The following is a 26,578-nucleotide window of genomic DNA, read 5'->3' as shown; positions in this document are numbered from 1 at the left end:
TGCTGACTGTGGTCACTGATGTGAGATGACTGTGGGTGTGAACACTGTGATGACTGTGGTCACTGATGTGAGATGACTGTGGGTGTGAACACTGTGCTGACTATGGTCACTGATGTGTGATGACTGTGGATGTGAACACTGTGCTGACTGTGACTGTGATGACTGTGGGTGTGAACACTGACTGTCACTGATGTGAGATGACTGTGGGTGTGAACACTGTGCTGACTGACTGATGTGATGACTGTGGGTGTGGTGCTGAACACTGTGATGTGACTGATGGTCACTGATGTGTGATGACTGTGATGACTGTGGTCACTGACTGTGGATGTGAACACTGTGCTGACTGCGGTCACTGATGTGAGATGACTGACTGTGATGACACTGACTGTGGATGTGAACACTGTGCTGACTGTGGTCACTGATGTGAGATGACTGATGTGATGTGAACACTGTGAACACTGTGATGACTGTGGTCACACTGTGGATGTGACTGTGCTGATGACTGAGATGACTGTGGATGTGAACACTGTGCTGACTGTGGTCACTGATGTGAGATGACTGTGGTGAACACTGACTGTCACTGATGTGATGACTGTGGATGTGAACACTGTGATGACTGCGGTCACTGATGTGAGATGACTGTCGGTGTGAACACTGTGATGACTGGTCACACTGAACACTGTGATGATGTCACTGTGATGACTGTGGGTGTGAACACTGTGCTGACTGTGGTCACTGATGTGAGATGACTGAACACTGTGATGTGCAGTCACACTGTGAACACTGTGATGACTGTGGTCACTGATGTGTGATGACTGTGGATGTGAACACTGTGCTGACTGTGGTCACTGATGTGTGATGACTGTGGATGTGAACACTGTGCTGACTGTGGTCACTGATGTGAGATGACTGTGGGTGTGAACACTGTGATGACTGCAGTCACTGATGTGAGGTGACTGTGGATGTGAACACTGTGATGACTGCGGTCACTGACTGTCTGAACACTGTGATGACTGTAGTCACTGATGTGAGGTGACTGAACACTGTGATGATGACTGTGGATGTGAACACTGTGCTGACTGTGGTCACTGATGTGAGATGACTGTGGGTGTGAACACTGTGCTGACTGTCACTGATGTGTGATGACTGTGGGTGTGCTGTGATGACTGTGGTCACTGATGTGAGATGACTGTGGATGTGAACACTGTGCTGACTGTGGTCACTGATGTGAGATGACTGTGGGTGTGATGACTGCGGTCACTGATGTGTGATGACTGTGGGTGTGAACACTGTGATGACTGTGGTCACTGATGTGAGATGACTGTGGATGTGAACACTGTGCTGACTGTGGTCACTGATGTGATGACTGTGGGTGTGAACACTGTGCTGACTGTGGTCACTGATGTGAGATGACTGTGGGTGTGAACACTGTGATGACTGTCACTGATGTGTGATGACTGTGGGTGTGAACACTGTGATGACTGTAGTCACTGATGTGTGTGACTGTGTGTGTGAACACTGTGCTGACTGTGGTCACTGATGTGAGATGACTGTGGATGTGAACACTGTGCTGACTGTGGTCACTGATGTGAGATGACTGTGGATGTGAACACTGTGCTGACTGTGGTCACTGATGTGAGATGACTGTGGATGTGAACACTGTGCTGACTGTGGTCACTGATGTGAGATGACTGTGGATGTGAACACTGTGATGACTGTAGTCACTGATGTGAGGTGACTGTGGGTGTGAACACTGTGATGACTGCGGTCACTGATGTGTGATGACTGTGGGTGTGAACACTGTGATGACTGTGGTCACTGATGTGTGATGACTGTGGATGTGAACACTGTGCTGACTGTGGTCACTGATGTGTGATGACTGTGGATGTGAACACTGTGCTGACTGTGGTCACTGATGTGAGATGACTGTGGATGTGAACACTGTGCTGACTGTGGTCACTGATGTGAGATGACTGTGGATGTGAACACTGTGTGACTGTGTCACTGATGTGAGATGACTGTGGTGTGAACACTGTGATGACTGTGTCACTGATGTGAGGTGACTGTGGGTGTGAACACTGTGATGACTGCGGTCACTGATGTGTGATGACTGTGTGGTGTGAACACTGTGATGACTGTGTCACTGATGTGAGATGACTGTGGATGTGAACACTGTGCTGACTGTGGTCACTGACTGTGTGATGACTGTGGATGTGAACACTGTGATGACTGCGGTCACTGATGTGAGATGACGTGTGAACACACTGTGGTCACTGATGTGAGGTGACTGTGGGTGTGAACACTGTGTGAACTGACGGTCACTGACTGTGTGATGACTGTGTGGTGTGAACACTGTGATGACTGTGGTCACTGATGTGAGATGACTGTGTGTGAACACTGTGTGACTGCGGTCACTGATGTGTGATGACTGTGTGTGTGACTGTGGTCACTGATGTGAGATGACTGTGGGTGTGAACACTGTGCTGACTGTGGTCACTGATGTGAGATGACTGTGGGTGTGAACACTGTGCTGACTGTGGTCACTGATGTGTGATGACTGTGGGTGTGAACACTGTGCTGACTGCGGTCACTGATGTGAGATGACTGTGGGTGTGAACACTGTGCTGACTGGGGTCACTGACGTGAGATGACTGTGGATGTGAACACTGTGCTGACTGTGGTCACTGATGTGAGATGACTGTGGATGTGAACACTGTGCTGACTGTGGTCACTGATGTGTGATGACTGTGGATGTGAACACTGTGCTGACTGTAGTCACTGATGTGTGATGACTGTGGGTGTGAACACTGTGCTGACTGTGGTCACTGATGTGAGATGACTGTGGATGTGAACACTGTGCTGACTGTGGTCACTGATGTGAGATGACTGTGGATGTGAACACTGTGCTGACTGTGGTCACTGATGTGAGATGACTGTGGATGTGAACACTGTGCTGACTGTGGTCACTGATGTGAGATGACTGTGGATGTGAACACTGTGATGACTGTAGTCACTGATGTGAGGTGACTGTGGGTGTGAACACTGTGATGACTGCGGTCACTGATGTGTGATGACTGTGGGTGTGAACACTGTGCTGACTGTGGTCACTGATGTGAGATGACTGTGGGTGTGAACACTGTGATGACTGCAGTCACTGATGTGAGGTGACTGTGGATGTGAACACTGTGATGACTGCGGTCACTGATGTGAGATGACTGTGGGTGTGAACACTGTGCTGACTGTGGTCACTGATGTGAGGTGACTGTGGGTGTGAACACTGTGCTGACTGCGGTCACTGATGTGTGATGACTGTGGGTGTGAACACTGTGATGACTGTGGTCACTGATGTGAGATGACTGTGGATGTGAACACTGTGCTGACTGTGGTCACTGATGTGAGATGACTGTGGGTGTGAACACTGTGCTGACTGTGGTCACTGATGTGAGATGACTGTGGGTGTGAACACTGTGCTGACTGCGGTCACTGATGTGAGATGACTGTGGCTGTGAACACTGTGATGACTGCAGTCACTGATGTGAGGTGACTGTGGATGTGAACACTGTGATGACTGCGGTCACTGATGTGAGATGACTGTGGGTGTGAACACTGTGATGACTGTGGTCACTGATGTGAGGTGACTGTGGGTGTGAACACTGTGCTGACTGCGGTCACTGATGTGTGATGACTGTGGGTGTGAACACTGTGATGACTGTGGTCACTGATGTGAGATGACTGTGGATGTGAACACTGTGCTGACTGTGGTCACTGATGTGTGATGACTGTGGGTGTGAACACTGTGCTGACTGTGGTCACTGATGTGAGATGACTGTGGGTGTGAACACTGTGCTGACTGCGGTCACTGATGTGAGATGACTGTGGATGTGAACACTGTGCTGACTGTGGTCACTGATGTGAGATGACTGTGGATGTGAACACTGTGCTGACTGTGGTCACTGATGTGAGATGACTGTGGGTGTGAACACTGTGATGACTGTGGTCACTGATGTGTGATGACTGTGGATGTGAACACTGTGCTGACTGTGGTCACTGATGTGTGATGACTGTGGGTGTGAACACTGTGCTGACTGTGGTCACTGATGTGAGATGACTGTGGGTGTGAACACTGTGATGACTGCAGTCACTGATGTGAGGTGACTGTGGATGCGAACACTGTGATGACTGCGGTCACTGATGTGAGATGACTGTGGGTGTGAACACTGTGATGACTGTGGTCACTGATGTGAGGTGACTGTGGGTGTGAACACTGTGATGACTGCGGTCACTGATGTGTGATGACTGTGGGTGTGAACACTGTGATGACTGTGGTCACTGATGTGAGATGACTGTGGATGTGAACACTGTGCTGACTGTGGTCACTGATGTGTGATGACTGTGGATGTGAACACTGTGCTGACTGTGGTCACTGATGTGTGATGACTGTGGATGTGAACACTGTGCTGACTGTGGTCACTGATGTGAGATGACTGTGGGTGTGAACACTGTGATGACTGTGGTCACTGATGTGAGATGACTGTGATGAACACTGTGTGACTAACTGACTGTGGATGTGAACACTGACTGTAGTCACTGATGTGTGATGACTGTGGATGTGAACAGACTGTGACTGACTGTGAACACTGACTGTGTCACTGATGTGAGATGACTGTGGGTGTGACTGACTGTGTCACTGAGATGACTGTGGGTGTGAACACTGTGATGACTGTCACTGATGTGTGATGACTGTGGGTGTGAACACTGTGATGACTGTGGTCACTGATGTGAGATGACTGTGGGTGTGACTGTGCTGACACTGATGTGAGATGACTGTGGATGTGACTGTGCTGACTGTGGTCACTGATGTGTGATGACTGTGGATGTGAACACTGTGCTGACTGTGGTCACTGATGTGAGATGACTGTGGGTGTGAACACTGTGATGACTGTGGTCACTGATGTGAGATGACTGTGGATGTGAACACTGTGCTGACTGTGGTCACTGACTGAACACTGAGTGTGTCACTGATGTGTGATGACTGTGGATGTGAACACTGTGCTGACTGCGGTCACTGATGTGTGATGACTGTGGGTGTGAACACTGACTGTGGTCACTGATGTGAGATGACTGTGGATGTGAACACTGTGCTGACTGTGTCACTGATGTGAGATGACTGTGGATGTGAACACTGTGCTGACTGTGGTCACTGATGTGAGATGACTGTGGGTGTGAACACTGTGATGACTGTGGTCACTGATGTGAGATGACTGTGGATGTGAACACTGTGCTGACTGTGGTCACTGATGTGTGATGACTGTGGATGTGAACACTGCTGCTGCGGTCACTGATGTGAGATGACTGTGGGTGTGAACACTGTGCTGACTGCGGTCACTGACGTGAGATGACTGTGGGTGTGAACACTGTGCTGACTGTCACTGACGTGAGATGACTGTGGTGTGAACACTGTGCTGACTGCGGTCACTGATGTGAGGTGACTGTGGGTGTGAACACTGTGCTGACTGTCAACGTGAGATGACTGTGGATGTGAACACTGTGCTGACTGTGGTCACTGATGTGAGATGACTGTGGTGTGAACATGTGAACACTGATGTGTGACTGTGATGACTGTGGTCACTGATGTGATGACTGTGGGTGTGAACACTGTGATGACTGTGGTCACTGATGTGAGATGACTGTGGATGTGAACACTGTGCTGACTGTGGTCACTGATGTGAGATGACTGTGGATGTGAACACTGTGATGACTGTGGTCACTGTGACTGTGTGATGACTGTGTGTGACTGTGTGAACACTGTGCTGACTGTGGTCACTGATGTGTGATGACTGTGAACACTGTGTGACTGTGAACTGACTGTGGTGAGATGACTGTGTGTGATGTGACTGTGATGACTGTGCTGACTGCGGTCACTGATGTGTGATGACTGTGGGTGTGAACACTGTGATGACTGTGGTCACTGATGTGAGATGACTGTGGATGTGACTGTGCTGACTGTGGTCTGACTGTGACTGTGTGATGACTGTGTGACTGTGAACACTGTGACTGTGGTCACACTGATGTGAGATGACTGTGATGTGAACACTGAACTGTCACTGATGTGATGACTGTGTGGTGTGAACACTGTGACTGTGCTGACTGTGGTCACTGATGTGAGATGACTGTGGATGTGAACACTGTGCTGACTGTGGTCACTGACTGTGATGATGACTGTGGGTGTGAACACTGTGCTGACTGTGGTCACACTGTGATGACTGTGGACTGTGTGTGGATGTGACACACTGTGCTGACTGTGGTCACTGATGTGAGATGACTGTGGATGTGAACACTGTGAACACTGTGATGACTGTGGTCACACTGATGTGAGATGACTGACTGTGGTGTGAACACTGTGCTGACTGTGGTCACTGATGTGAGATGACTGTGTGGTGTGAACAACACTGTGATGACTGCAGTCACTGATGTGTGATGACTGACTGTGTGACTGTGCTGTCACTGACTGTGTGATGACTGACTGTGTGTGAACACTGTGATGACTGTAGTCACTGATGTGTGATGACTGTGGTGTGAACACTGTGCTGACTGTGGTCACTGATGTGAGATGACTGTGGATGTGAACACTGTGCTGACTGTGGTCACTGATGTGAGATGACTGTGGATGTGAACACTGTGCTGACTGTGGTCACTGATGTGAGATGACTGTGGATGTGAACACTGTGCTGACTGTGGTCACTGATGTGAGATGACTGTGGATGTGAACACTGTGATGACTGTGGTCACTGATGTGTGATGACTGTGGATGTGAACACTGTGATGACTGCGGTCACTGATGTGTGATGACTGTGGGTGTGAACACTGTGATGACTGTGGTCACTGATGTGTGATGACTGTGGATGTGAACACTGTGCTGACTGTGGTCACTGATGTGTGATGACTGTGGATGTGAACACTGTGCTGACTGTGGTCACTGATGTGAGATGACTGTGGGTGTGAACACTGTGATGACTGCAGTCACTGATGTGAGGTGACTGTGGATGTGAACACTGTGATGACTGCGGTCACTGATGTGAGATGACTGTCGGTGTGAACACTGTGATGACTGTAGTCACTGATGTGAGGTGACTGTGGGTGTGAACACTGTGATGACTGCGGTCACTGATGTGTGATGACTGTGGGTGTGAACACTGTGCTGACTGTGGTCACTGATGTGAGATGACTGTGGGTGTGAACACTGTGATGACTGTGGTCACTGATGTGAGATGACTGTGGATGTGAACACTGTGCTGACTGCGGTCACTGATGTGAGATGACTGTGGGTGTGAACACTGTGATGACTGCGGTCACTGATGTGAGATGACTGTGGGTGTGAACACTGTGCTGACTGTGGTCACTGATGTGAGGTGACTGTGGGTGTGAACACTGTGCTGACTGCGGTCACTGATGTGTGATGACTGTGGGTGTGAACACTGTGATGACTGTGGTCACTGATGTGAGATGACTGTGGATGTGAACACTGTGCTGACTGTGGTCACTGATGTGAGATGACTGTGGGTGTGAACACTGTGCTGACTGTGGTCACTGATGTGAGATGACTGTGGGTGTGAACACTGTGCTGACTGCGGTCACTGATGTGAGATGACTGTGGGTGTGAACACTGTGATGACTGCAGTCACTGATGTGAGGTGACTGTGGATGTGAACACTGTGATGACTGCGGTCACTGATGTGAGATGACTGTGGGTGTGAACACTGTGATGACTGTGGTCACTTATGTGAGGTGACTGTGGGTGTGAACACTGTGCTGACTGCGGTCACTGATGTGTGATGACTGTGGGTGTGAACACTGTGATGACTGTGGTCACTGATGTGAGATGACTGTGGATGTGAACACTGTGCTGACTGTGGTCACTGATGTGTGATGACTGTGGGTGTGAACACTGTGCTGACTGTGGTCACTGATGTGAGATGACTGTGGGTGTGAACACTGTGCTGACTGCGGTCACTGATGTGAGATGACTGTGGATGTGAACACTGTGCTGACTGTGGTCACTGATGTGAGATGACTGTGGATGTGAACACTGTGCTGACTGTGGTCACTGATGTGAGATGACTGTGGGTGTGAACACTGTGATGACTGCGGTCACTGATGTGTGATGACTGTGGATGTGAACACTGTGCTGACTGTGGTCACTGATGTGTGATGACTGTGGGTGTGAACACTGTGCTGACTGTGGTCACTGATGTGAGATGACTGTGGGTGTGAACACTGTGATGACTGCAGTCACTGATGTGAGGTGACTGTGGATGCGAACACTGTGATGACTGCGGTCACTGATGTGAGATGACTGTGGGTGTGAACACTGTGATGACTGTGGTCACTGATGTGAGGTGACTGTGGGTGTGAACACTGTGATGACTGCGGTCACTGATGTGTGATGACTGTGGGTGTGAACACTGTGATGACTGTGGTCACTGATGTGAGATGACTGTGGATGTGAACACTGTGCTGACTGTGGTCACTGATGTGTGATGACTGTGGATGTGAACACTGTGCTGACTGTGGTCACTGATGTGTGATGACTGTGGATGTGAACACTGTGCTGACTGTGGTCACTGATGTGAGATGACTGTGGGTGTGAACACTGTGATGACTGTGGTCACTGATGTGAGATGACTGTGGATTTGAACACTGTGCTGACTATGGTCACTGATGTGTGATGACTGTGGATGTGAACACTGTGCTGACTGTAGTCACTGATGTGTGATGACTGTGGATGTGAACACTGTGCTGACTGTGGTCACTGATGTGTGATGACTGTGGGTGTGAACACTGTGATGACTGTGGTCACTGATGTGAGATGACTGTGGGTGTGAACACTGTGATGACTGTAGTCACTGATGTGAGGTGACTGTGGGTGTGAACACTGTGATGACTGCGGTCACTGATGTGTGATGACTGTGGGTGTGAACACTGTGATGACTGTGGTCACTGATGTGAGATGACTGTGGGTGTGAACACTGTGCTGACTGTGGTCACTGATGTGAGATGACTGTGGATGTGAACACTGTGCTGACTGTGGTCACTGATGTGTGATGACTGTGGATGTGAACACTGTGCTGACTGTGGTCACTGATGTGACTGTGGGTGTGAACACTGTGATGACTGTGGTCACTGATGTGAGATGACTGTGGATTTGAACACTGTGCTGACTGTGGTCACTGATGTGTGATGACTGTGGATGTGAACACTGTGCTGAGTGTAGTCACTGATGTGTGATGACTGTGGATGTGAACACTGTGCTGACTGCGGTCACTGATGTGTGATGACTGTGGGTGTGAACACTGTGATGACTGTGGTCACTGATGTGAGATGACTGTGGATGTGAACACTGTGCTGACTGTGGTCACTGATGTGAGATGACTGTGGATGTGAACACTGTGCTGACTGTGGTCACTGATGTGAGATGACTGTGGGTGTGAACACTGTGATGACTGTTGTCACTGATGTGAGATGACTGTGGATGTGAACACTGTGCTGACTGTGGTCACTGATGTGTGATGACTGTGGATGTGAACACTGTGCTGACTGCGGTCACTGATGTGAGATGACTGTGGGTGTGAACACTGTGCTGACTGCGGTCACTGACGTGAGATGACTGTGGATGTGAACACTGTGCTGACTGCGGTCACTGATGTGAGGTGACTGTGGGTGTGAACACTGTGCTGACTGCGGTCACTGACGTGAGATGACTGTGGATGTGAACACTGTGCTGACTGTGGTCACTGATGTGAGATGACTGTGGATGTGAACACTGTGCTGACTGTGGTCACTGATGTGTGATGACTGTGGATGTGAACACTGTGCTGACTGTAGTCACTGATGTGTGATGACTGTGGGTGTGAACACTGTGCTGACTGTGGTCACTGATGTGAGATGACTGTGGATGTGAACACTGTGCTGACTGTGGTCACTGATGTGTGATGACTGTGGATGTGAACACTGTGATGACTGTGGTCACTGATGTGTGATGACTGTGGATGTGAACACTGTGCTGACTGCAGCCACTGACGTGAGATGACTGTGGATGTGAACACTGTGATGACTGCAGTCACTGATGTGTGATGACTGTGGGTGTGAACACTGTGATGACTGTGGTCACTGATGTGAGATGACTGTGGATGTGAACACTGTGCTGACTGTGGTCACTGATGTGTGATGACTGTGGATGTGAACACTGTGCTTACTGCGGTCACTGATGTGAGATGACTGTGGATGTGAACACTGTGATGACTGTGGTGACTGATGTGAGATGACTGTGGATGTGAACACTGTGCTGACTGTGGTCACTGATGTGAGATGACTGTGGATGTGAACACTGTGCTGACTGTGGTCACTGATGTGAGATGACTGTGGGTGTGAACACTGTGATGACTGTGGTCACTGATGTGAGATGACTGTGGATGTGAACACTGTGCTGACTGTGGTCACTGATGTGTGATGACTGTGGGTGTGAACACTGTGCTGACTGCGGTCACTGATGTGAGATGACTGTGGGTGTGAACACTGTGCTGACTGGGGTCACTGACGTGAGATGACTGTGGATGTGAACACTGTGCTGACTGTGGTCACTGATGTGAGATGACTGTGGATGTGAACACTGTGCTGACTGTGGTCACTGATGTGTGATGACTGTGGATGTGAACACTGTGCTGACTGTAGTCACTGATGTGTGATGACTGTGGGTGTGAACACTGTGCTGACTGTGGTCACTGATGTGAGATGACTGTGGATGTGAACACTGTGCTGACTGTGGTCACTGATGTGTGATGACTGTGGATGTGAACACTGTGATGACTGTGGTCACTGATGTGTGATGACTGTGGATGTGAACACTGTGCTGACTGCCACTGACGTGAGATGACTGTGGATGTGAACACTGTGATGACTGCAGTCACTGATGTGTGATGACTGTGGGTGTGAACACTGTGATGACTGTGGTCACTGATGTGAGATGACTGTGGATGTGAACACTGTGCTGACTGTGGTCACTGATGTGTGATGACTGTGGATGTGAACACTGTGCTGACTGCGGTCACTGATGTGAGATGACTGTGGATGTGAACACTGTGATGACTGTGGTGACTGATGTGAGATGACTGTGGATGTGAACACTGTGCTGACTGTGGTCACTGATGTGAGATGACTGTGGATGTGAACACTGTGCTGACTGTGGTCACTGATGTGAGATGACTGTGGGTGTGAACACTGTGATGACTGTGGTCACTGATGTGAGATGACTGTGGTGTGAACACTGTGCTGACTGTGGTCACTGATGTGTGTGACTGTGGATGTGAACACTGTGATGACTGCGGTCACTGATGTGAGATGACTGTGGGTGTGAACACTGTGCTGACTGTGGTCACTGATGTGAGATGACTGTGGGTGTGAACACTGTGATGACTGTCGTCACTGATGTGAGATGACTGTGGATGTGAACACTGTGCTGACTGTGGTCACTGATGTGTGATGACTGTGGATGTGAACACTGTGCTGACTGTGGTCACTGATGTGAGATGACTGTGGATATGAACACTGTGCTGACTGCGGTCACTGACGTGAGATGACTGTGGATGTGAACACTGTGCTGACTGTGGTCACTGATGTGAGATGACTGTGGATGTGAACACTGTGCAGACTGCGGTCACTGATGTGAGATGACTGTGGATATGAACACTGTGATGACTGTAGTCACTGATGTGAGATGACTGTGGGTGTGAACACTGTGATGACTGCAGTCACTGATGTGTGGTGACTGTGGATGTGACCACTGTGCTGACTGCGGTCACTGATGTGAGATGACTGTGGATGTGAACACTGTGATGACTGTAGTCACTGATGTGAGATGACTGTGGGTGTGAACACTCTGCTCACAATAGTCACTGATGTCGGATTAGGCCAACATCTCCTCTCTCCCTTAATGCTGTTTTTTCCATGTATTCATCACAGCAGCAGAAACGCAATCTGAATGCTGCCTCACCCCCTGGCCAATCCCTTACCTGCCTCCCATCTGTCATCGTTCTGTCTATCTCCATGTCTGTGAGGGTCATGCCTGCAGTTGTGGTGTTTGCACTGGCAATCCCTCCTCCTCCTGGGGTCTTTGCACTGCAGCTCCTCCTCCCTTGTGGTCTTAGCACTGGCAGCTCCTCCTCCCCCTGGGGTCTTTCTACTGGCAGCTCCTCCTCCCCCTGGGGTCTTTGTACTGACAGCTCCTCTTCTTCCTGGGGTCTTGCACTGGCACCTCCTCCCCTTGGGGCTTAGCACTGGCATCTCCTCCTCCCCCTGGGGTCTTTGTACTGGCACCTCCTTCCCCTGGGGTCTTTGCACTGGCAGTGTCTCCTCCACCTGGAATATGATTCCCTGAGACCTCATTAACATGGCCTACTCCTGACTCCTTCAGGTCTCTGCTGAAATGTCCCCTGACTTCTAAATCTACACAGAAAAAGAGCCAAACTGACACCCTCTCACCCCTCTTGTACGCTTACTTCTGTATCGTGTGTATCTGGATGATTGTAGATCATGCTTTTTGTTTTGTTTACTGCCCTTCACTCCCAGCTACAAAGAAAAATGCACGCTGACCACTGTCTGTTCTGGTCAAAGCAAGATCCCAGTGCCTATGGTAAGCAGGGGCTACAGAGAGGAGAAAGCCAAGAAAGCTGTCACCTTTATCCTGTCCTCAAATATCCACAATGCACAGAACACGCTCAAGGTTTCTTTCCTCACCGTGAAAACTGTTCTAAAAATTGACCAGGATGCACTTTCCAAATAATTCACCATAAAACATTAGCACACTTTCTAAATTGCTTTCTCAGTTAAAGCGCCCAGTGGGATAAAAGCCATTTTCATGAATCAACTTCCTGTTCCTTATTTTTATCCTTCTTCAGAACTCACGTCCATGTCTCATCCACCGGCCATCAAGCCGACATTGCCCCTCCTCTCGACAAAGCGCTGTTCCCTACTTCCTTCTTTTCTGAGTACTTACTGCTGACATCTGTACCTGTGATCAGATATCAACATGTACTGCTTCATCTCTACTCCATATTAACCCTGAACACATGGAAAGACAACTGCTTAAGTGTGTGATATGCGCTGGTAATATCCGTATCCACTGGATAGTCCAACTACTTCCCTGTCAACATTTACACAGCAATCCTGGTACAAATACAGTACTACAAACAACAACAACAAAAACTATCACTAAATCTCCTTGTTTAAGAAAATCTACCTTCAACTTTCCTTGGTTAGTCCAATGACGTTCAAATAATATTTTTGATAATATTTTTCCTTGAGGTAACTAGTAGGGCCGAGTTGTCTTATAAGTGCAACTATATGCAGTTAAAACCTGGAGTTCGGGGCTCAGAAAATGGTGCGGGGGTGGGGGGTGGGGGGGAATTCTTGACGTGCAAGCAACTGGACCAGAGTTCAAATCTCCAGCAGCCAGGTAAAAGGCCGGGCATGGCTGTGCACACCTGCAACTCCAGCGATGAGAGGCAGAGACGGGGGATGGCTGGGACCTGTTGACTGCCAGTCAAGACCCTATCACAAGGGAATGAGGTGGAGATTTACATGCAAAGTATTTTTTGTGGTCTGAGATATACTTTATTGTGTAGTTTAGGAAAAAATAAACACGTGCATAACAATATTCTTAATTCTCACTGTGGCATAACTGCTTCAGAAAAAAAGCATCCACATCATTCTCTTATTTTTAGTACAAAAAACATTATCACTTAATAGCATTTTAACTCCTTTCAGTAATATTTAATAACAGCCAAGCCCCATTTAATAACAATTCTGTCAAGTTCCAATACTACCACCTACTGGTTACAAGTGTGACTACACGGAGAGCACATTAAACTGTTATTTTAGGGAGGCAAGGTTAGCATCTTGTTTGTCACTAATGTGCAAACTTACAAACCTCTGTAAAATTACATAGCAATGGAGCCGGGTGTTGGTGGCGCAGACCTTTAATTCCAGCACTCGGGAGGCAGAGGCAGGCAGATCTCTGTGAGTTAGAGGCCAGCCTGGTCTCCAGAGCGAGTGCCAGGATAGACTCCAAAGCTACACAGAGAAACCCTGTCTCGAAAAACCAAAAAACAAACAAAACAAACAAACACAAAAAAAGATTACCTAGCGATGGATGAGAATACAGTGTGCTGGTGACATCTCGAGTACTTCAAAGACCAAAAACATCCCTTACCAGCTCCTCTCTCCCTCTCTCTCTCTTATTCTCTCTCTTATTCTCTCTCTCTTATTCTCCCCCCGCCCCCCCCCCCGGTGGGATCCTGCCTGTCCAGGAACTAAGCTCTGTAAAACAGGCTGGCCTCCTGCTTCTGCCTCCCAAATGCTGGGATTAAAGATTTTTTGAGGCTGCCACCCAGCCCCAGTTCATCTCTTAATGTCGGGATTCTCTCATTCTGCTCTGCATTTTTAGGAGGTGTGGCTTTGTTGGAGTGGGTAAGGACTTGATCAGAGACAGGAGGACTCCTGGGGCCTGACTTTGCAACCAGTCTAGTTAAGTTGTTGAGGATGTATAGAAACAATGGGAAAATGTAAAATAAAATAAAAAAAAAGATAAGAATGGGGGTACTGGGCAGTGGTGGCGCATGCCTTTAATCCCAGCACTTGGGAGGCAGAGACAAGCAGATGTCTGTTGAGTTTCAGACCAGCCTGGACTACAGAGCGAGTGCCAGGACAACCATAGCTACACAGAGAAGCCCTGTCTGGGGGGGGGGGGGGATGAAGAAGACAGCTGATGTCAAACTCTGCCTCCATATACAACGACTCTGTGTTAATCGTTGATAAAAAGAAACAGAACACAGAAACTAATGCCATGAAAAAGTAAATGTTCTTACCTGGTAGAACTCCTGCTGGGCTGGTGCCAGAGTGCTGGCAACTAGCCCTAATCCCTGATGGACTATATCTGGCCTCGGTCGGGAGAGTTAGCTCCTAGCCATAATCCGTCCAGTGCTGAGCAGATACCTTTGGTCCCCCCCATGTGAACCTTGTCTGGGAGCTTCCCTATGCAAAACGTGGTTGGGAGGGAAACCCGAGAAACCGTGGTTCTCCCTTTATTGAGACTTTGTGCTTGGCATGGTCCCTTTGGAAGCCTCATTCAAGTTGTTCTAAGCATGTGGAAATCAAATGGCTAAACTGTAAATATGGAAAAAAGTGTGCCCTGGGCACAAGGAGAGAGCTTCAGTCCATCAAGGCTGGGGACCCCGCAGCCGCAAAGGGCTCAATTCATGCTTAGAAGTGTCTCTGAGTCTTCTTTCCATGAACCCATGTGAACCCACACCGACACAAGTCTTATTTTTCTATTTTGTTTTACTAAGATAATGAAAGCCTATGGCCTACACAACACACCAGCGCTGGAGGGAGGGGTGTCCAAAGGGAACTAATTCTGAAAAGCCGGCTTCCCTACTTCCCATCTCACGGCTCTGGAGAAAGGAAAGGTCTCACATCTTCGGAAATGCAGGCTTGAGGTGACATTACCAGGAAGAGGACCCAGACTCTCCCCTTTGCCCTTCACATACAAACTGAAGCCTTTAAATCCACCCTGGTCATGGACCTAGAACGGCACCAGAGAACATAATCGACACAGTAAAGGAGCACCCTGTGGAGCAAGAGAAAGTGCTTACAGGTCACACATCTGAGGAGGAGATGGTCTCAGAAGGTATAAACAACATATATAGAACAACAAAATGAGCAACAGAGGGCGTTAGTAGACATTGCTCTGCAGAAGATCTATGAGTGGCCAATGAGCATGTAGTGACCATCACTGGTCACTACAGACAGAAAAAACAAAACCACTAGGAAATGCCACCTTCCATGGAATGACTGCTACCAAAGGAGAAAGAGGGCTGGACAGATGGCTCTGTGGTTTTAGGGCTGCTCTCCCAAAGGACCCAGGCACAATTCCCAGCATTGACCTTGTATAACTCTAGTTCCAGAGCATCCAATGACCTCTTCTGACCTCCATGGGGACCAGGTACAAAGTCAGACATGTGGACAAAACACCTATGTACACAGAAAAGAACAAGTACTGGCCAGTATCCAGACAATAGAATCCCCATTTGCTGTTTGTAGGAATGTAAAATAGTGCAACTGCTATGGAAACAGTGATTCCACAGGTTAAAAAAAAAAAAATTTAAAAAAAGGAATTGCCCTTAACCTCTGAGTTTATACCAAAAAAGAACTGAAAGCAGATCCCAAAGGGGTATCTGTACTTCTTGTGTTCATGGCAATCACTCACAAACAGCTAAAGGTGGAGCCAACCAGGCATCTGATGACCAAATGGATAAACACAAGCTGCTGTGCATCTCTGAAGGAACATGACAGATTATATATTCTTAAAAATTATATAGGAAGGAAATTTTGATGTGTTACATCATGAATGGAACCTAAGGACTTTGCACCAGGTGAAATGAGTCAGTTAGAAAAGACAAATCTGAGGGTTGAGGGTTGTAGGCAGGTACAGTGTTTAGGTGTGGAGTTCAGCTCCTCAGGCCCCAGGAGGTGGAAGGCAGCAGCCCTCCTCTGTAATCCCAGCACTCCTACAGTGAGATAGGAGATGGAGACAGTACACTCTCCGGACACTTAGGGGTCAGCTGGCCAGACACCCACGGCAGTGAACAAAAGAGCTGAGGTTGTCCTCTGGAAAGTGTGAAGATTAGGAAAAGACAAATACATACTCTACCATTCTACTTCTGAGGCAGAGGAGTCAGACTGCGGAAGACAGGACGCAGACTGGAGAGGTTTGGGGGTGAGTGGGAAATCATGCGTCCGGTGCTAAGCTTCAGTTTGGGAAGATGGAAGTAATCTGCAGACTGGACACATGACAATGTGAGTGAATTCGATGCTGAACCATTCATTTACAGGCATTAAGATCTGGGGTAGGGGGCTGGAGAGATGGCTCAGTGGTTAAGAGCACTGCCTGCTCTTCCAAAGGCCCTGAGGTCAATTCCCAGCAACCATCTCACGACCATCTGTGATGAGATCTGGAGCCCTCTTCTGGCCTGTAGGCAGACATGCAATCAGAACACTGCAGACATAATAAATCAATAAATCTTTAAAAAAAAGATTTGGGGTAGGAAAGAAAGGTCAGACAGGAGAGATGAGAAGGCTGGAGACGAGCTAACCAGAACTAAGGATGCGGGAACACCTAACACTTTGTTCTAACTTAATTTAAAAACATAATTTTAGAGATGAGTTTGAACACAGGAAATCTTCATGGGTGGGCAATGCTGCCCTTACAAGATATGATAACTTGGTTCTATCGTGAGCTGGGAGGTCCCAGAGGCTCTCCAACAGAGGCTGTTGTCACGTCTCTTGGTTGCCTACTAGTATTAGATAATGAGAACCTATTGCTCAAGACACAGCACACTCTGGTGAAGGACACAGACATCCAGCTGAAACTGACCTGAATATTTGCTCCCTAAAGGCTTTCTCTCGTAGCTCCAGAAGGCACTAGGCATGCCACTGAAGGGAGAAAGTCATCAATGGACATTACCCAGAAGGCACCCCTCAGTGCTACAATACTAACTGGCAGGCAGAATGTGCCACTGGTGCAACCACGGGATGAGGGTTACAGTGTAAACAACAGCTTTATGATTGGATTTGAGACCTGCCTGGTACTGTGGACATGGTCAAAAGGTCAGGATGACATAGGCCCTGTGGTAGTTTTAATGATAATGGCCCCCATAGCCTCATATAGTTGAGTGCTTGGTCCCCAGTTAGCGAAACTGTTTGGAAAGGATTAGGTGTGGCCTTGTTGGAGCAGGCTTTAAGGTTTCAAAAAACTAGCACCACTCTCAGTGCCTGTCTGCTTGTGGCTGCATCTCAAGATGTGAGCTACAGCCTCTGCCTCAGCACAGTGTCTGCTGCCATGCTCCCTACCATGGACTCTAACCCTCTGAAGCTATATGCCCCAAATAAATGTCTTCCTCTTCTATGAGTTGCCTTGGTCATGGTGTTTTATTACAGCAATAGAAAAGAAGCTAAGGCAGGCCCTACAGAAAAGCCCATTACTGTTGTTCTACTAAGTGAGCATGTTGTCAAACTGCCTCTAAATATTTATGTGTGTACCAAAAGATCAGGTCTGCTAGTCAGCCTTGGCCAGGCAAGCTCTGTCTTCAGTGGCTGCAAGGAATGCAGCCTCAAAACTAGTCAGAGTGCTGGGGGTAAGCCACTGCTGGGCGCCCTGCTGAGGGAGAGGAGGAGACATCCATAACAAGTCCCTGCCTGGGGAATGTGGCAGAAGTAAAAGAATGTAAAAGACAGGGGATGGAGAGAGTGCTCGGGAATTGTCTTCTAGACGTGACTCAGCTCATGAACTCAACACAGCTATGGTAACCTGTGCACAGAACTGAGCCGACAGGATCGTCAGCATTCTAGGGGGTAGCACTAACCAGACTGAGTTTGCGGGAGGAAGGAGAGGCAGAACTTGGACTCCACTGGGACAGAATCAAGACACACTGGATACATGTGTAAAATTGTCAAAGAATAAATAGAAAGGTATCTTTAAAATTCAGACGGTGAATTTTATGTTTATATGCACATATGTTTTGAAAACATGACAATTAGTTCCAATGCTACATTTAATGGTCACATTTAATAACTATTAATCAAGTGTCAGGTACACGATATTAAAAGTGGAATCCTACAGAGAAAAACTGTTTCCTAAAGTAAACAGGAGGCTTCTAATGAGCACAGAAATAGTCTATAAGCCAAGATGTCTTAGAAGACTAAAGTGCATGTAGTTACAGGTTGCTACGTAATATAGAAACAATCCTAAGTGAATGCTAAAACATCTGTATAACTCAATATTCTTTACTATTTTATTTCTTCATTTATTCAAAAAAATTTCAATTTTAACAATATTTCCAATCAGGTTAAAGGTCAAAAGTTCAAGTGTCACCAATCATCTGTAAAAGCATAGTGTCCTATCAGATAGCTGTGACAGCATCCATCACCAAAAAGGAGACGAACATGAAAATGAGGACTTGGAAACTGTTCCACATCTAGCTAACTGCCTGACGACTCTTACATGAAATGAGTTACAAACAACTTCTCTGGAAACAACCAACACTAACACCCCTTTAAGAAAACCTGATAAACACTGTCACCCTTTGAGGAAAGCATAATGACCATCTAACCATCCCCCAACACTGTCACCCCCTTGGAGGTGAGCCTGGTGAACACCGTCGCCCCCTTGAGGTGAACCTGGTGAACACCGTTGCCCCCTTGTGGTGAGCCTGATGAACACCGTTGCCCCCTTGAGGTGAGCCTGGTGAACACCGTCGCCCCCTTGAGGTGAGCCTGATGACCAATCTCTTTCTGTCGACTGCTCTCATTTGATGTCTTTACCATGACATCTGTCTAAAAGCATTAGACACCCTTTTTTTTTTCCAAACTCAACACATTTATTATATGCAATCCAAGATGTACACAGTGTATATACACTCCCCACACTAGGCTTGCATTCTCAGAAGCAACCTTATCCTGCATATGAACAAAGGCAAAGTCTGGCCTTATGGTCGTAGAAACAGGACTTAAAACAGACAAAACATGCTCTTGTAGCAAAGGAGACTTTCCTGGGCTGCCTTTCTACCCTGAGTATATCCAGCAGTTCAGGACATAGTTGTATAAATTTGTCTCTAAGTATTGTAAAGTAGTCATAGCATTCCAGAGGGGCGGGATACAGCTCCTGGGTCAGCCTTCTCATCTTGGCTGTGTGATGTAGAAGGTTCTTCAGGACAAGCAGAGAGATATCATTACGATAGAAATTGATCTTGGTAAGCTGGGAGCATTGGGTCAGAGCAGGCAAGATGGCATTGAAATGAGGGTCCTTCAAGTTGCACTGCTCCAATTCCAGGGTTTGAAGGGTACTTTTGAGTCTCTCAAGCAGAACCCCAAGAAGCTTAGGGCATGAATTTGATAGCTCTACACCACTCAGGTTCAGATGTTTGAGCTCACAGATGACCAGGCACTGGCTCAGGTAACGCAGGTCTGACTGTGAGAGACGGCAGTAAGTGATTGACAGGGTCACCAAGGGGTTGTTCAGGCACCTGAGCCACTCTTCAAGGCAGCCTGTTAAAAAGTAGACGTCATTTACACAGAGATTCTGCAGGCAGGGGAGTTTGGAGAACTGAGAAAGCAACAGGCTTATCCATTCCGGCTCTGCAGCAGCGTCAGACGTGAAAAGCTGCCGGATTATTTCTAGGATGAGAGTGCGGAGATGTCTCATCTGCCCCAGGTAAGGAAAAATGTGTGCCATGTACTGAAGACACCACTGACTCAACCGCAGCTCCTGGATACAGCCTACATCCACCATGTTGAAGAGCTGTGTGGCAGTGAAGACAGGTGCATCCCAAATATGCAGCTTTCTACAGCACAGATGAACAGAAGCTTTTTGCCGCTTGGCCCACTGCAACAAGTATATGTCACATTCAGTGAAACTGGCTTTCGTGATTTCAAGTTCAGTTACTACTGTGAAAGGCTTCTTCTGCACAGAATTAGGACACATCTCCACTGACTGCGGCTGCCTCATGGATTGTGGGGAGCAGCCACTTTTATGGCTTCCAGCATTAAGGCTCCAGAAGTCTAGGTTCACGTTTATCAAATCAAGCACTCTGAGTTTTGACCTGGGATGAACCTTCTCTGTAATCAGCACATCTAGTCCATCAAGCAGTCCTTTCAGAGTCTCCAGGTGGGGGTTGTAAATCAGGCCTCCTGCAGGAAGGCATGGGAAAGGCCAGGCAGGCACCATGGCCCTCAGGATGTTTGAAAGTCTGTCATTGAAGGCTTTCTTAAACATCTCCGGGAACATCCCCACGGGCAGGTCCTCCAGAGCAGAGATGACCAAGGCCTCCTCCCTCAGCAGCCTCTCTAGTGCCAGTTGCAAGAGTGTTGGTGGTGCCCGGGATCCCATTCTGACAGGTTTTCAGGAATAATGATCCTGAGGAAGCTGATGTGAGCTCTAGCAACAGGACTCCAGATGCCAGCAGGGATAGGCAGTGACTCCTAGACACCCATTTTTGAGCCACAGCATAACTTGGGGAAAACATCTCCCCTGGTTGGATCACTAAGTCTACTTATCAAGGGCCTCCTGGGAGAAGGACTGTACTGGCCACTGAAGCATCTGAGATGTACCAGCTCTTCCTTAACAAAACACATAAAACGAGAAGAAAGGAGAGAGCAGAAAAACAGCCAAGATCAGTGAGTACTTAACTGCAAAAGAGAGATGCCAGAGACACCTCGTGCAACTGACTCTAAAACTGTAATTACTGATCCAATGAAGTGTGACAGAAAGAAAAGCACAGGCCAGGGAATGCCTCACTATACAAGAAATACCACAGCAATCTATCTGCCCTGTGTGTCCCCAGGGTAGTCTCCCCAGGCACTTGACTGTGTGTCTGTGTGTGTGTGTGTGTGTCTGTGTGTGTGTGTGTCTGTGTCTGTACAATGCACATGTGTGGGGGGGGGGGTCAAAGGACAATCAGGGGAGTCATTTCTCAGGTACTGTTCACTTTTGGGGGGTTGGAGGGTATTTTACTGGCCTGGAATTTGCCAAGCAGACTACGATGACTGGCTAGAGAGCCCTAGGGACCTATCTGTTACCACTTCCCCAGTATTGGGATTAAAAGTCATCAAGCTTGGATAATAAGAGTGAGTGAGTAAGGCTGGGGGGCGTTGGTGGCGCACACCTTTAGTCACAGCATTCGGGAGGCAGAGGCAGGCCGATCTCTGTGAGTTTGAGGCCAGCCTGGTCTATAGAGTGAGTTCCAGGACAGCCTCCGAAACAATAGAAAAACCCTGTCTCAAAAAACAAAAAACCAACAAAGGGTGAGTGAGGAGTGAGCGGGTGGGTGGGTGAATGAATGAGTGTTTTGGGGAGCAAACTCAGGCCTTCACGTCTAAGCCCCTCACTGAGCTTCCTCCCGTGTTTAAGCACATTGTCACTGTGCTGTCTTTGCTGGGATTCTTCAGGGACTGCATGCTTGGGGGAAACAAGAGACTGTCCGTATGGAAAGAGCTGGCAGTAGGAAGGTGACACTACTGCAGCAGCCTCCTGAATTGTCACTAGTGTCCAACTTACTTCATCATCATGAGAGGATGACCCGTGGGCAGTTCTTCTCCTTAACAGAACCAATGCAGTTTGTTATCAAGGGGAAAACAGACAAAACACGTACACCTGTCTGCCTCAGCAGGCTGGGCATGTCTTCAGGAACTCCGAAATAAACCTAAAACAAGGTAAAAACACACACAAAAGACCACAACAAAGGACAAGTGAGGACAAGACAGCAAGGGCCCAGCACAAGTGGGGCCCCGTCACAACACTGGTGCCTTGACTTCCCAATGGGCCCAGTATTCCCAGAGATGATGGAGATGGGGTTCATTAAATGAGGACCGGGTACTTCAAGGTTTAAGGGCAGAGAACACCAGGTCTCATCCTATGAGATTTGGGAGGCCAAAGTACAATACTCACTTCACTCCAACCTGAAAACAGGGCTCTGTCCAACTGCACAGTGAGAGGCTAAGGTAAGACACTCAAGTTAGCCTTAACTTAACTTGTATAATCCATGATTCAGGCAAGGCTCACACAGCTACCCGGGCCCAAGCTAGGACAGGGAAATTTACATATGCTGCAGGGACATTCCAGATAGGCAGGGACAAAGAGAACTGGCACTTGGTGTCTACAGAACACAGGACAGGAGCTACCAGGTACACAGTTTGTAGAGACCCTGGGTGGTGGAAGGCATGGTCACCAGAACAGCTTCGTCCACAGTGTGCCAACTCTGACACCCAACCTTCCTGAAAAGGCCTCTCCAAGTAGGATAGGGGATGTACCACACCCACAGCAACTGGGGCTGCCTCAAAAACCATCTGCTTCTTCCCCGTCTTGACCTTGTCATCCCGGAGGATAAAGGGTAGATTCTAATCAAAGGCTAGGAGCCCTGAAAAGGGAGCACAGAGGGCGGCAGGCAGGAGCTGTCTGAGGCGAGGGCTCATTTATCCCTTGGATCCTTCCTGAAAGACAGCCTAGTCCACAGCTGTGCACAGGGCTCTCTCCTTCCGGGTTCTATTACCTCCTGCCTGCATCTCTTTGGCCTATGGTGACTGGTTACTGAGCGACTGGCCCAGGGTCCTGCCACGCAGGTGTCTGCTGCTGCTTGTCTACACGCACAGCTTCTCCGCACAGAAGCAGTGACTGCCAAGTGTGGGGACAACTAATGCTTACTGTAGCCTGGCTTGCTTCATGGAAGCCACTTTACAAAATGGAATCACTCACTAGGGATTCCGTCCTATGCTGTTTTTTTGTGACGAGATCCTTCTGTATGGGAAGCCACCTGTTCCTGGCACAGGACTGAACAAGAAGAATGCGCTACTGCAGTCACATGCCTGATGGCCATTCCGAGGCTGGCGAGTGCTGGGCTGCTCCTACTCTGGAGCTCTTTCTTACAGACAGCACTGCTATGGGCGCTTTCCTATCTCCTGGGACACATAAGCAAACGATCTCACTGGTTAGGAATTGAGGAGTGACCTGAGCCGTGGCATCTATCTGTACATCTCAGTTTTGGTACTTAATATCAAAAGACCTTCTGTGTTTAAAACCCATGCCAGCAACACACAGGAGTCTCTGCTGGATACCCAGCACCGACACGCTAAGCCTTGGTGGGCGGGTAATGTTATTTTTCAGGTTGAGTTTTCATTTGCATGATCACAAATGAAGTTAGCAGACTCGGGTTTGCTAATGATGTGGACATACTTGGGTTTTTTTGTTTTGGTTTTTGAGAGCCTGATTCTCTTGCCCACTAGATGGCAGAGTTCTTCCACATGCAGATCTACTGGCTGGGAGAACCCAACTCTGAAGGAAAGGCCTCTCTCTCCATTCCAGAACCAGTGGCAGCCATGCTAAGTATACAACCATGGTGCAGAGCACAGAGAGAGCAGAGTCTGAAAACCAGAAGCAAACAGCCTCGGGCCATAAATGTCATCAACTCCACACAGAGTCTTCCACACACTGGGGACAGACAGCAGGAAATGGAGTAAGATAATGGGCATACAGAGCTACCTGGTGGCGGGACACTGCCACTGCCCTTCTCAAAGATTCAAAAAAAAAAAAAAAAAAAATCAAGTCAACAAAAAATGACTAGACATATTTTTAGTATGTGGAAGCCTGTACACTAAACTCCTCCATTTCTCACATACTAGGAAACAGAATTGTATTTAAATAACTAGGAAACACAGTTCTTACTTATCATTCAGTGTTCCTCAGCTTTGATAAACCTCTAGCCTCGAAGGGTTTACTTTGACTCACTTTCAGAGGCTCTGAGTCCAAGACTGGCCCCACTGGCCCTGAGTCTATGGAAGGGTTTCACATTAAGGCAAGGAGGGCAGGGCAGAGCAAATTGTTCATCTCATGACTGCATCTCAGACCCACAGTGAGGACACCCCCACCCCCAACCCCACCCCAGGGCATCTCAGATACACAGTGAGGACACGCCCCCCACCCCAGGGCACCTCAGATCCACGGTGAAGGCATAGCCCCCACCCCAGGGCATCTCAGACCCACAGTGAGGACATAGTCCCCCAGGGCATCTCAGATACACAGTGAGGACACGCCCCCCACCCCAGGGCACCTCAGATCCACGGTGAAGGCATAGCCCCCCACCCCAGGGCATCTCAGATCCACAGTGAGGACACGCCCCGCACCCCAGGGCATCTCAGATCCACGGTGAGGGCATAGCCCCCCAGGGCCAGCCTCCCACCTCTTAAAGGTCCCTACCACCTTCTGAGAATAAATTACAGGCTGAGGGCTAAGCTTTTCACACATGGACTTCTGGGAGACACTGAGGGTCCAATCACAGCTCTAGCCCACTGCAAGTCCTCTTTCTTTTTACTGGTGACCTCCTGGTATCACAGGCTGACCCAAATGTCCTCATTTCTCCCCATGTCTCCTTTAATTGAACTGTCAGGTGCATCACAATGGCCCTGGGGTTCTTCAGAGGCTTGGATCTTTGTTCTCAGGGAGGATATCTCTGTGATTCCTGGCCTGGGGTCCTACAAGACTTCAGCACCTACAGGACTGGTGAGCTGCCAGGTAGGAGCCCGCTCTGAGAACTTCTTAGTGACAGACTATGATTTTGATGCTGAATTAGCTAAATTTATCTGCCATATTGATTGATTATCCCATCTGGGTTCAAGTCATTTCCTATAAGGTAAGTAACTGCACAGAGAGACAGAATTGGGGAAGACTAAATTCACAAGACAATTTAGGAAATTAAAGGAAGTTTCTCTTCATTCTAAAGTGGCTATAAGAATATGTCTACAAATAGTTGGAATTAAAAAATACATTTAGGTAATCTCTCAGAATTTACTCAGGAATTCCTACTATCAACACACCCCAACCTTCAACCCCTGAGCCCAGCCCTCCTGAAGCAGTCATCAGTTGAGACACTAGTCTGAAAAAGTAAGAAAAACAGGGGTTCCCTTGTCAAACTAGAAGGGGGGCATGGGGCTCGGATTCCTCCACTAACGCAGAACTCTCTTGGTTCCTAAGTCTTCTCTTTGGGGAACGGCTGTCTGGCGACCACTGAGGGCTTGCTCTCCACTGTCCCACACTGGGACAGGCCAGGTGAGCAGCACTGCAGCAGTCCCCAGCCGCAGTGCCAGCGTCTGCTCTCACTATAGTGGGGAGCCACTGGAGGCAGGCTGCGTTTATCTAGCAGCACCCTTTCTACTTTCAATGGTGTCTTAACTGAATTGGTTATTCAAAAACTGAGTTCCCGTACTAAAATAAAAACTAACCCACACAGTCTTCAATGTTCAAACCCAGAGCGAGACCAAACATTTCATAAAGTAAAGGGAACCCATAGTCCCTGGGAATATGAGAAACCAAGTTCTTCTCACATTCCAAAACACAGTGAGGAAATAAAAACCACAGAAACAGCCCTGAAGCTCCTGTGTGAGAAAAAGGATTTCTCCCAGGCAAAGGAGACTTAAAACTTGGCCCTTCACCCACTCCCTGTCTCCTGCTGCACAGCCTGAGGCAACTTCTTTAGCTCTGTAACCCTTCCCAACCTGCAATCATGGTGAAGAGATCAGGACGGCAGGAGGGCCATCCTATCGCAAAAAAACACACATGCACACACACGCACACACGCACGCGCACACACACACACAGACACACACAGAGAGACATAGACACACACATGCACACAGACACACAGACACAGACACACAGACACACAGACACACACACACACACACACACACACACACACCTGCCACCTAGGCTCAGCATCTCAAGCTAGCCAGTGTCCCTGCAGCTGTCTGTTGCTCCCTCCCCCTCTCTCTCCATCTGTCATCTCATTGGCCAAAGAACATAAAATGTCCCTTTAGACACAGCTTGTGCCAACTCTCAAAGCACAGGATGTAGTGCCAGAGCACTACATCCTGGGAAATCAACACAAACGCACGGCACAGAGCTGGGTCGAGGTGTCTTCTGGGC

General features: G+C 48.3%; 1 protein-coding gene across 10 annotated transcripts in view; it reads right to left on the bottom strand.

The window, feature by feature from the left end:
• Window positions 1-26,578, bottom strand: part of Ubac2 (UBA domain containing 2) — a 175,748-nt gene that overhangs the window by 111,534 nt on the left and 37,636 nt on the right. The window contains exons 3-4 of one of the 10 annotated variants that reach the window (XM_035452110.1): window positions 22,163-22,307; window positions 18,645-21,225 (exon numbers count right to left, since the gene is read on the bottom strand). The exons of 4 other annotated variants lie outside the window; for them this stretch is intronic. In XM_035452110.1, the coding sequence (XP_035308001.1) occupies window positions 19,562-20,995 (1,434 nt within the window). In that variant the 5' untranslated portion in view covers window positions 20,996-21,225; window positions 22,163-22,307 and the 3' untranslated portion in view covers window positions 18,645-19,561. Of the gene's footprint in view, window positions 1-18,644; window positions 21,226-22,162; window positions 22,308-26,578 lie in introns of those variants that run through there. 5 more of the 10 variants (XM_035452111.1, XM_035452117.1, XM_035452112.1 and 2 more) reach the window with 5 other exon arrangements.

The sequence above is a fragment of the Cricetulus griseus genome (genome assembly GCF_003668045.3).
Source record: "Cricetulus griseus strain 17A/GY chromosome 1 unlocalized genomic scaffold, alternate assembly CriGri-PICRH-1.0 chr1_1, whole genome shotgun sequence".
In the NCBI taxonomy this organism is placed as follows: domain Eukaryota; kingdom Metazoa; phylum Chordata; class Mammalia; order Rodentia; family Cricetidae; genus Cricetulus; species Cricetulus griseus.
This window is presented reverse-complemented; position numbering and strand designations above follow the sequence as displayed.